At 46.9% G+C, this 12,466-nt stretch overlaps 2 protein-coding genes across 2 annotated transcripts; one reads left to right on the top strand and one right to left on the bottom strand.

Annotated features, from left to right (window-relative positions):
- The first annotated feature begins 372 nt into the window (after window positions 1-372).
- Window positions 373-5,659, top strand: LOC109781853 (glycosyltransferase BC10). The gene is made up of 11 exons (XM_020340450.4): window positions 373-1,025; window positions 1,143-1,259; window positions 1,345-1,445; window positions 2,707-2,778; window positions 3,034-3,115; window positions 3,233-3,313; window positions 3,616-3,660; window positions 4,418-4,483; window positions 4,558-4,707; window positions 5,008-5,136; window positions 5,281-5,659. Exons 1-11 carry the CDS (start codon window positions 720-722, stop codon window positions 5,299-5,301), a joined length of 1,170 nt encoding a protein of 389 aa, XP_020196039.1. The 5' UTR covers window positions 373-719; the 3' UTR covers window positions 5,302-5,659.
- A 3,057-nt stretch (window positions 5,660-8,716) lies between these two features.
- LOC120967621 (uncharacterized) lies at window positions 8,717-11,960 on the bottom strand. The gene is made up of 2 exons (XM_040394008.2): window positions 9,599-11,960; window positions 8,717-9,320 (listed from the first exon to the last, which is right to left on the bottom strand). Exons 1-2 carry the CDS (start codon window positions 10,779-10,781, stop codon window positions 9,289-9,291), a joined length of 1,215 nt encoding a protein of 404 aa, XP_040249942.2. The 5' UTR covers window positions 10,782-11,960; the 3' UTR covers window positions 8,717-9,288.
- Between the last annotated feature and the right edge of the window lie 506 nt (window positions 11,961-12,466).

Here is a 12,466-nt window from a genome sequence, read left to right as displayed (position 1 = left end):
GTAAAACAACAACATTGTACTACACACCCTTGTACTTTACCGCCCAATTTTACACCCCTCTTAAACCAGTTTTACTGCTCGTCACACGTCGCATGGGTCAGTAAGCACGCTGCGGTCGGTTTGTCGGTTCCGTTTAGCACGTCGGTCGGCACCGGCGTGTCGCTTTGACGCAACTTTGGGACGGGCTAGTCAATGTGAATAATGGAAAGTCCACGTGCCACTGTCAGACCACAACATGGCCCTTTGCTGCTCCCTGTCCCTCTTCGGGATTTCGATCCGCACCGTTGCTGCTGCCCCGACCTCACTGGAACGTGGATCCGCACCGTCCCCGTTCCCGTTCCCGGTAGGTGGTTGGCACGCCCGTTCAGGAGTATCTCTCACGAGACTGCTTAGCTTTACTTGCCGCTGCCGCGCTGCCCCGGCAAGCAGGCGAGCGAGCGAGCGGAGCCTGCCGAGATTCGATCCCCCGCCTCCCCGCTGCGGCGCAACTGCAACCACCACCAACCTCCCGAGACCACGAGACCGCACCACACTCCCCCCGCGCAGCCGCGGGAGCTCGAGATCTGAGCTGAGGCGCGCACCGCTCCGCTCTGCTCTGCTCTGCCACGCTCTGCTCCCCCCCAATGCAGCGAGCGGGAGAGCGTCGCCGGCGGTGAGCCGGTAATACTGCTATATAGCACGGGGTACTAGCCTGCAGGCCTCCCGACCCGTCTCGGGGAATGAGGCCGCGGCGGCACTCGTACGGCAGGGGCGGCAGGAGCGCGGCGGCGGCGGTGCCGCTGGTGCTGTGCCTCTGCGTCACCGGCGTCTTCCTTCTGCTGCTGCACGGCTCCTCCCCGCCGCTGGACGCGGAGGGAGGGAAGGAGCAGGCGGCCGCGGCGGGAGGAGGGGGGAGGAACGAGGAGCCGATGGTCCTGGCCGAGGTGGAGGAGGCGCCGCTGCCGCCGGGGAACGCCAGGGTCGCCTTCCTCTTCATCGCCCGCAACCGCCTCCCGCTCGACCTCGTCTGGGACGCATTCTTCCGTGTACGTCCCCCCGCCCTTCTCGCTTCATCTCCCGATTGCCGTCTCGATTTCACCAATGCGGGAGCGAATGAGTGAATTAATCTCAACTCGCATTGTGATTCTTATTATGCGGATCAGGGTGACAATGAAGGGAGGTTCTCCATCTTCGTGCACTCGCGGCCGGGCTTCGTGCTCACCCGCGCCACCACCCGCTCCCGCTTCTTCTACAACCGGCAGGTCAACAACAGCGTCCAGGTTAGTGTCGGAAGCTCCTACCATATGAACTCTGCGTGCGATGCTCCATTACTGCCGATATGATTTTAACTTTTTTGGCTTTCAGGTGGATTGGGGTGAGGCGAGCATGATCGAGGCCGAGCGAATCCTTCTCAGCCATGCACTCAAGGACCCCTTCAATGAGCGCTTCGTTTTTGTGTCCGACAGGTACAGTTCGAGGCTGTTCTTAGAATGGCAATTTGCACAAAAGAATGAAATCAATGAAGATAAGGTCTAACGGGGGAACCTGTACTGTTTAACACATCAATTATGTGGTGTTTGATTTCTCTGCAATACACTAATTAGTAAAGTGGAAAATCTGCTGTATCATGTCCTGAGATTGTGTACCCGTTTCTTGTGTTGTCCCATGTAAATTGTCTTAACTTTTTTAGATAAATGGAATTTCATTCAATCGTTATATCAAGCTAATACAACCACACTGAGCCCAACCTCTGCATAACATGCACACAACCAACATGTCCGAGAGAACACAAAAGTAGGGTTTTACAGAAAAAAGAAACTCGTGATACGTACCTTTGCATGATAAACCACGCACGGTGCCAACATGTACATGCCTGAATAACTTACACACGAGATGAAATACTCTTTTTATTAAAAACCACATCATTCATGGAAAGCCACAAAGCCCAACACAAGGCTTCCGCCCCCGCAAGGATATGGAAAGATTTTTTTTATCAATGCACCTCAACCAGTTGCCAAACATGTTATACACACTAGGGGCGGCGGGGGGTATAGGTTTCAAGCTACCCAACAATGGACCACACCGCTAAAAATGCACTTCTAAGCTTGTATATAAAAAAATTGCAATGTGGTAGTGCTAAGACATAATTGGACATTTTTCCTTTAGACCAGTCACGAGTTTTCTCCCCTTTTGTACACCGTCTCCACGCCCTTAAAAAAGGAATTTTCATGTCATTCACATTTAGGTCCAGTTCAGATCCCTCTGTTGTTTCCCTTTCCACCTAAACATACTGGTAGACTCTAATTGTATTTTTTAAGTGCTTATTATTGCTCGCAGGAAATCCTACTTTTACAATCAGTAGATAACCAGGTTATTCATAACCGTGTTTTCTGTGACTTGGAGAGAACATTTGTTTTGCAGGAAGTGAATCCTGGGTTATATTTTCCAATTGTCCCTATGTTCTGTTGGTTGTCTCGGATAAGTGCCTATAATGGTAATCCACATGTATAGCTATACCTATTTACCAAATTTGGGTCTGTTGCAAATTTGAGAGCTTCTACATGGCTCTGGTGTTTGACTCAACAGTTACTAATACTCAACAATCCGACATTTATTTTTTACAAACTTGTTTTCGTCAAAATGGTTATGTACTGCGCACATCATTTATGAACGTATTTGGATCTTAATATTGAATTCGTGCTTACTAGGATCTTCTCTCTCTGCCAGCTGTGTACCATTGTACAATTTCAACTACACTTATGACTACATAATGTCTGCATCAACCAGCTTTGTGGACAGGTATAAACATCTCAGTTTTGCATTATGTCTCCTAGCCTTGATTAAGAATGAGTATCAGTCAGTATTTATGAATGACAATATAAGTTCATCATATCCTTTTCCATTTTACATTGTCTTAGTGTTTTCATGCACCTTGACCTTTTGGATGGATTGCTAGCATAACATATTGCAGATCTGTTCATATTAAGATGTAAGCTTTTCTTTTAGCTGATGTTATAGTCTGACTAATAGCATCCAATTGTGTAATGCTGGCAGTTTCGCCGATACAAAACAGGGCAGGTACAATCCACGAATGGACCCAATCATCCCGGTGGAGAATTGGAGAAAAGGCTCACAGGTACCTTTCCGCTTTTACTGATGAAAGAAGAAAGATGGAAAACAAAAGTTTAACTTGAATTTTTGTGTGTCTAACAAACTCATTCTTGTATCTCTGCCGCCCTAACTCGCCATACAGTGGGCTGTGCTGATTAAAAAGCATGCTGAAGTTGTGGTTTATGACGATGTGGTGTTGCCAGAATTCAAGAAGCATTGCAGGGTACGTGCCTCAATAATTGTATGTTCTATGTGCAGAAATATTCAGTACTGTAACATAGTTCATAGATGGACATAACTTCACAAGGTAGTAGTTTCGCATCATCAAGATAATGGCACTTAAATAGTTGCACACTTCTTATTATTCTACTAAGTTCTGACAATTTTTACATCTGTACTTACATATGGTGCTGTAGGGTATGCATGTACAAATGACAGTTTTTCCATCTGTACATACATGGGAACTTGATTTTTTTTTTCTGTGCCTGTTCTTATTAAAGAAAGTATATCTTTTATGTGCTGCAGAGAAGGCCCTTACCAGAGTTCTGGCGGGACTGGGATAAACCTATTGTAAGTGAGACCCTTTAACAAAATACCGATCCATCTATTTCTGGAGTATCTTGTACCGTGGTTCATGCTGTCTTTTCTTCTTCTCTGAAAATAGTTCAAGCTTGTTTTGGATGCAGTTTGTACCTGGAGTATGTCTAGAATACATGACAGATTAGAGGTTGTGTTCATCACGCCATTTGTTTTCCTGTGGGTTCTGGATGTTAACATCTGGCCTTATTCCTGTGACATGAATTGCAGGCATGAACTTGATCCGTGCCTGTATTTGCTATAATGTTAACTAGTACCCGTCCAAATGAATTGATTTTTGTTTGTTTTCATCAACGTATGCAAATATAAAGGAGGTATTGTTCTCAAACTATGGACAAGTTAAAGCTTATACATGAAAATAGATAACACTATGTGTGATAGTTTGTGCGCTCACAAGGATCTCGTATACGGAAGTGGAACCAAAGTTAGATTAATCTCATAATCTGTGTTATTTCTGCAATAACCTTTTCTGCCGCCATGTTCCCGTACGTATATGTAGTGAAGCCAAATTTTAAGCACGGCATATACTTTAACTTCTTAAGAGTACATAGAACCACTACTCATATGTCTACTGTATTTCTTATATTTCCTAAAATATTTTCTTAACCAAATAATTATCTAAGCCTTCAAGATTTACTTATGAACTCAATAAGTACATTTGTTTATGGTTGTTTCACTGGAAAAAGTTCAATTGGTAGTCTTACGTGTTACATGTCCTCATTTTACCCAGCCTGCTGAGGCATGGAAGGCACATAACTGCATACCAGATGAGCACTATGTTCAAACATTGCTTGCAGTAAGTCAATAATCATTGTAACATACCTTGAATTTGTTCTCTACACAAATGCACATGACCTATCTCTGTTACAGCAAAATGGGCTTGAAGAAGAGCTTACGCGGAGATCAGTTACACATAGCGCATGGGATCTATCATCTTCTAAAGATCGTGAAAGGCGTGGATGGCATCCTGTAACATACAAAGTCTCTGATGCTACACCCGCACTTATAAAATCCATTAAGGTATATGTTTCTGTCAAATCTGAACACTGTATTCCCTAGAAAGATGATTGTATTTTTTTTTTGTATTTCACAGAAAAACCATGTATGCTTTTATTATTTGTTTTGGTTTGCTGAGTTTGATATAAGTTGATATCTAGCTACATCGATGGCAAAATCGGTGATGAGAGATACATACTTTGATTTCCATGCGGTAGTTCTGGCATAATAAGATGCATGTCTGTAAAATAAACTGCCTGTAAGAAGTGCCTAGGACAATTTCTAACTGTTCACTGAGGGTCTATCTCTTTATACTTTTTGTAGGATATTGATAATATATATTATGAGACCGAATATAGAAAAGAGTGGTGCACAAGTAATGAGAGACCAGCACCTTGCTTCCTCTTTGCAAGGAAGTTTACACGCGGAGCCGGTCTGAAGCTTCTTAACTCAGTGAGTTCAGGACCTTTAACTTTTGTTGTGGATGAGCCTGCACAAACATAGGCAAACCAGTTGCCAAATTTACTTCCCATGAACCTGATTTGGCCTAAGAAATAACACTCTGCTTTGCTTATGTAATTCCTTTTTCCTGTGCAGTCATTTATAGCAGCAAGATGATGAGTATATAGTGCAGGGGACATCTGCCATGTAAAGGTTTTCTCCCTTACAAGCAGAATACTGCCAGTTTGCATATACCTAAAGGAAAGGGGTGGAGGTGACAGAAAATAGCAGCGATTTTTGGCCTGTGTTAGATATAATTTGTTGTACTCTAGAAAGTACAATAGGGTGTTGTAAAGAGATAAACTTATGCTTCATATAGCGCTAGGTTAGTACACATGTTAGCTCACAGCTCAGCTCAGCATTGTAACTGGAACCGTAAGCAACTATCCACAGTTGGATCTGGAAGAACCACTTAAGTTCTATTCTTGAGAAAATCCTTTCTGCAAATTTATGGAAGCAGTTGCATCTTGTGGCATGTTCATTCGTTCAGTATTATTCGGTGATCTGAATGTGAATCGAGCGTATGGAACTGCATGATTCACATTGATTCAGAACATATTTGTTGATAATCTAGATGGTCAGAAGTGTTGGAATAGCAACTTATGTTATTAGGAGGCCAATGCCAACATATATACACATGCATGAGGATGCCAAAAGGCTACAAGAGGATGCAAGAGACTAGAATGTAAAAGGCCAAAAGACATCACTTAATATAACTCTAACACACACACACACACACACACACACACACACACCCTAAACTCATGGTGGATCCACAACATTGAGTTTGGAGAGATGAAATCCATGTTGCGCTCTAGTCTGAGCCTTCGTGAAGAAGTCCGCTAGCTGTAACTCAGAAGGCACATACTGAAGAGCAACAACATGATCCCGCACAGCAGCGCGCGCATAAGAAGCATCAACACCAATGTGTTTGGTAAGCTCATGCTTCATGGGGTCCCGTGCAATACTGATAGCACCTGTGCTGTCTGACAGGAGGGTGGTAGGTGTAGTAACAGAAACACCAAAATCCTCCAGTAACCATCGTAACCAAGTCACCTCAGCCGTCAGAAGAGCCATAGCTCGCAACTCGGCATCTGCACTCGAACGAGAAACTGCAGTCTGTTTCTTCGTCTAATTTCTGAGCCGTATGAGGTAGGAAACTCTCAAGTACGGTTCTAAGGGAAGGAACTTCCTATTCCGACCGAGGAGAACAGGCCATTCTACAAGGTGATTCGGAAATTGCGGAAGCTTGGTTTGATCAAGCTGCTGAATATTGGAAACAAGCTAGCTAAATAATCCCACCTTGTTACATAAGGTAAGTATTGTATAATAGTTCGGTTTTCCGCGATTTTTTCCATTCCTCTGTGTAAGGATGTTGTGCTCTGCCTGGAATACAATCATAAAGTTGAAAGTACCAGAGATTCCTAAAGGCATACCATCAGAAAAGCCATTGAATCCTTGGGGTTCCAGAATCCGCCTATTTTACTAGTCTTCGGAAACGGAAAACCCTGAACCAAGAAGAGTTGGATATGTTATGTAGGGTATTTTTTTTATTAATTTTATTTTGAGCTCTCAAGATATCGATAGGGAACCACCAAGAAAGACACAGTAGGCAGAAAGTGAATGGCGATCCGTAGGATCACTAGCCCACGTAGCATCCTAATAGGCCTGGAGCTGTAACGGGGGGAAAAAGAGACGATGAGAGATCGTGCCACGAAGATATCGTAGAACGCAAAGAATGTGACTATAGTGAACTGAAGTGGGAGCAGAAATAAACTGACTCAGAATATGGACAGGATATGAGATATCCGGACGAGTGACAGCAAGATACACAAGACTCCCAACAAGATGACGATAACGTGTCGGATCAGACAAGGGCTCACCATCAGAAGCACGAAGGTGAGCATTGAGCTCCATAGGAGTCTCAGCAGTGCGCTCACCACTAAGAGCCGCACGAGTAAGAAGATCCTGGATATACTTTTCTTGGGAAATAAAAAAGCCAGCAGAGGTGGAGGAAACCTCAATCCCAAGAAAGTAACGAAGAGGACCAAGATCAGACATAAGGAACTGCTCATTAAGACGGGCCTTGACAAAGGCAATGTACTCAGAATCGTCGCCGGTGATGATCATGTCATCAACATATAGAAGAAGAAGAGTGCGACCACGAGCAGAAAGATGGACAAACAACGCTGGATCGTGATCACTGGGTGAAAAACCAGCAGCAGTGACCACAGAGGCAAAACGCTCAAACCAAGCGCGAGGGGCTTGCTTAAGGCCGTAGAGAGAGCGACGAAGACGACAAACCATGCCATCAGGAACTGAATACCCAGGTGGTGGCTGCATATAAACCACCTCATGCAACTCACCATTAAGAAAGGCATTTTTAACATCAAGCTGTGACACGAACCAGTGGCGAACAGAGGCCACGGCGAAAAGTGTGCGGACAGTGGTCATATGGGCCACAGGAGCAAAAGTCTCATCATAATCACGACCATGCTTCTGCTGAAAGCCACGAGCCACAAGACGAGCTTTATAACGCTCAAGAGAACCATCAGAGCGAGTCTTAATCTTATAGACCCACTTACAAGTGATGGGACGAACACGGGGAGGAAGAGAAACCAGATCCCATGTGCCATTGCGCTCAAGTGCGGCAATCTCCTCTGCCATCGCAAACTGCCATTCAGGATGAACAACAGCATCACGATAAGAGGTAGGCTCAAGTACAACCGAAAGGCCGTATCGGCTAGGAGAATAGCGGTCAGGAGGAGGGCAAGGTCGAGCCCGAAGACCATAAGTCGGCTGGGACGAGGAAGACGGTGCACCAGAAGTAGATGGCATGTCAGTAGATTCATCCATAACAGGTCGACGACGGGTATAATGAAAAGGAAAAGTGGGATGAGAGGGAACCACCGCAGGTGATGGAGATGGAGAAGACATTGGTGATGAAGGTGGAGTGTCATGCAATAAGGAAGGAGAAGAAACGATAGGAGAAGATGGTGTCGGATCTGCAATAGTGGGACGAGAAGGAGGAGTAGGAATATGAGGCATAGAGGGAGGTGTATCAGGAAACGTGAGAAAAGAGATATCCTCTACTGAAAAGGTCGAAGAGGATGGTCGTGGGTAGAATGGACGAGACTCATCAAAAGTCACATCCCTAGAAATATGCATCCGTCGACCGACAGGATCCCAACACCGATAACCCTTATGTTCATCACTGTAGCCCAAAAAAAAACACACTCAACAGACTGAGCGGTTAGTTTGGTGCATTCTCGGGGGGCAAGGAGAACATAACAAACACAACCAAACAACCGAAGAGCAGAATAATCAGGAGAATGATCAAAAAGACGCTCTAGAGGAATACCTCCCTGTAGAGCAGATGAGGGTTGAATGTTTATGAGATATGTGGCAGTGGAGACAGCCTCAGCCCAGAAATGAGGCGGAAGAGAGGCGGCAATCATCATCGCACGAGCTGTCTCAAGAAGGTGACGATGCTTGCGCTCAACCACGCCATTTTGAGCGTGAGCGCCGGGACAAGAGAATTGAGCAAGAGTACCCTGCTCGGCAAGGAAACCACGCAACATTTTGGAGATATACTCGCCAGCAGAATCAGCACGAAACACACGAATAGGTGTAGAGAACTGAGTGTGGACCATGGCGGTAAAACGCTTATAAATAGAGAGAACCTCGCTACGAGAAGACATGAAGTAAAGCCAAGTGTAGCGAGAGAAATCATCAATAAAAATAATATAGTAGCGATGGCCCCCTTTGGAAGAGAAGGGAGCCGGACCCCACACATCTGAATGTACTAAATCAAAAGGGCGCTGCGACACTGACTCGCTAGTAGGATAAGGTAACTGAACTTGTTTACCAAGCCTACAACCCTGGCATTGTAAGGAGACATCTCTTGAGACAGGCCCCAGAAGACCACGACGAACTAAAGACGATAGTCGAGAACCACAAAGGCGACCAAGTCGATGATGCCATTGCTGGAAGGAGCTGGTAGCTGAAGCGGCGAAGGCAGATGGACTGGCCAGTGTGGTGGTAGCGGAAGGAACATTAAGCCAGTCCAACTCCCAAAGCCCCTGAGAATCACGGCGGCGCGGGTCAGCCCCAACCTGAGCCTTCGTGTGACGATCCTGGATAGTGCAAGAATCAACGTCAAGAATGACACGACAACCAGAATTAGTAAGCTGACCTGCAGAAAATAGGTTCATGGTAAGGCGAGGCACATGAGAAACATCTGAAACATAAAAGGAAGAAGTGGCAAGAGTGCCTCGACTCGCAACAGGAAGAGGAGTACCATCAGCAGTAAGAACATTAATTGGAAAATCGAGAGATCTACGAGAGGACAAGATAGAAGAATCGGAGGACATATGAAATGAAGCTCCAGAATCCAGAACCCATGGGGATGTACCTGACTGGGTAGACAATGGTCGCTCAACACTAGAAGCACCAGTCACAGAGCCTGTAGTACCTGTCGAAGAACCTGAAGCAGCAAGTAGTCGCTTGAGCTTCACAATATCTTGCTCAGTCAAGGAGACAGTAGACAGCGTCGAGGAAGAAGCACGAGTCCCAGAAGAAGAATTGCGCTCCCTATTACGCATATCACACTTCTTCTTGAAGCAGTCAGACTCGGGGTGACCATCCCTGTTGCAGTAGTCACAATGAGTACGAGGACGAGAGCGACCTTCACGAGAGCGGACCTCACTACCCAGAGGAGTGGGCAGAAGCGGCGGAGCACTGGAGCGAGAAGACACTGGTGGAGTAGCACCTCGAGCAGCGAGCACAGAGGGAACCTGAAGCAAACCAGCACCATGAAGGCGAGTCTCCTCAGCACGAAGCTCAGAAAGCACCTCAGAAATAGGAACACGGCCACGAGCAAACAACTGAGCACGTCGAGGCTCAAACTCCCCACGGAGCCGTGACAAGAACCCATAGACGCGCTGAAACTCCAAGTCTGACCTCACAGTCTGGCAACACGGGCAAGTGCCACAAACAGTAGTGCGAAGGGAGTCAAGCTGGCGCCGGATAGCAGAACTCTGAGTGTAGAACTCATCAATAGTGGAGTCTCCCTGCTGAAGAGCATGCTCCTGACGGACCACAGACAAGTAGAAAGCATCACCAGAGGGCTGATAGCGCTGACGAAGATGAGTCCACATCTCAAAGACAGTACCGAGGCCTATAAACTCAGAAGCAAACTGAGGCAAAACACTGGAAGTGAGAACAGTCGCAGCACGAGCATCATCATCACACCACTGAGTGTAAGCAGCCAGATCGTCACGATAAACAGAAAGAGCATTTGAATAATCCAAGACCTCCTGGTCATAAGCGGCATCTGCATCATCAGCAGCAACCCTGGCTGCAGCCCTATCAGCATCAGAAGCATTTGTGTCAAGAGCCGGTGGCGTCGGCGGTGGGGTAGGAGCCACAGGAGCCACTGGGCGCGGAGGACAAGGGACCTCACCGGAAAGAACACCCCAGAGACGAATGCCACGCATGTGAATGCGTATAAAGGCAACGAACTCAGCATAGTTAGCCCCATCAAATATCACCGGGCAGCACGGGATGGCAACATAGCCAGATAACGCCAAAGACATGGTGCTCTTCTCTTTCTTTCTTTTTTTTTTCTCCTTTTTTTTTTTGAGAAAACACAGAGCTCAAGCCAGGCAGCCGGAAGCAGAAGCAGGCCAACTGAAGCCCGGCTGCCCGCAAGCAGCCCAAAGCAAAGCGATGCGCGGCACAGGGAGTACGCGCACGCACACACGAAGCAGGTGAATCGATGCAGTCCACCCAGTCAAACACACGTCTACCGTGAGATGGATCCAATGCCTGACAGCCGATCTGGCACGGGAACCGACGGGCAACGGCCGGCGGCAGATCTTGGACGGAATCCGGCGGCCGGCGGACGTGGACGACAGCGGGAACAGGAACCGGCGGACGTGGGTGCGTACGGCAGCGGAGCGGCCTGAGGAGACGGAGCAGGGCGGACGCAGATGTACACGGCCTGAGGCGGACGCACACGGCCTGAGGTGGACGCACACGGCCTGAGGCAGGGCGGCAGCAGCTTGGCCGGGAGGAGGCAGGGCCGCGGCGGCCTGGCCGGGAGGAGGCAGGGCCGCGGCGGCCTGGCCGGGAGGAGGCGGGGCCGGCGTCCTGGGCGGGCGTCCCGATCAACTTGGATCAGAAAAGCACCGGACGAGAGGGAGCAGTGGCAGTGTATTTGCTTGCCATCGATCGATCTGACATCGATAGCTGCAGAGAGATCGATTCAGAAGAGATCGAGAGAAGAAGACTGGAAAGAAAAAACGATCGTCAGGCGAGTTGCAGCGCCGGAGAAAACCTAGGCTCTAATACCATGTTGGAATAGCAACTTATGTTATTAGGAGGCCAATGCCAACATATATACACATACATGAGGATGCCAAAAGGCTACAAAAGGATGCCAAGAGACTAGAATGTAAAAGGCCAAAAGACATCACTTAATATAACTCTAACAAGAAGTATGTTTCGTCAGAGATACGGGAATCTACTTCTGTGGACTTTGATACTCTCAGTTCATCTTCGTCAGAGCTCTGGTGCATTTATGATTGTACTGGTAGACTGACCAGTTTACAAGTACTCTACTGTATCCGGATACATGTAAATGGCGATCTAACATATCAGGAGAGTTGTTGACATAGCATGTGACGAATTGAGGTGTGACGCTGCTTTGGACCCGAAGAGACCATCAAGCCCTCCGCAGGTAAATGATTTCTGTCGCACGACCAATAATATTCATCAGTGTGCTCCTCCAGCGCCTTCATCTGTTTGTTATTTTCCTTTTATGATGTTCGATTCCTCGTCGTACATTTCGTTGGATAGCATTATTTCCTTCCACTTCTTTTTGGGTGGATCTAGTGCAAGATTTGTATCATGATGTTTGTGGTACCAAAGAGAAAGGGGAATGAGGGAGCATGTGTGTTGCTTACCACTAGCCCGGTGTCTCTTTCAACGGCTGCATTGTCACTGTCGCTATGATCCATTGTCCAGAATGTCTGTAGCTGCCTGCTAAAGCAAAACTGACCGTTGTGTTAATACTCCCATGCATTTCACAGTTTGCGGATTTCTCAGACCGCTCTGGTGTGGAATTTGCTTGCCGAGGACGAAGCAGGTAAAAAACCTTTGAGACCCCTGGAATTAGAAAATACTCCCTCTGTAAAGAAATATAAGAGCATTTAGATCACTGCTTTAGTGATCTAAACGCTCTTATATTTCTTTACGGAGCGAGTAGAAATGATGATGT

Source organism: Aegilops tauschii, chromosome 1, assembly GCF_002575655.3.
Source record: "Aegilops tauschii subsp. strangulata cultivar AL8/78 chromosome 1, Aet v6.0, whole genome shotgun sequence".
Lineage (NCBI taxonomy): Eukaryota > Viridiplantae > Streptophyta > Magnoliopsida > Poales > Poaceae > Aegilops > Aegilops tauschii.
Note: the sequence above shows the minus strand (reverse complement) of the source record. Positions and strands in the feature narration are given on the sequence as shown.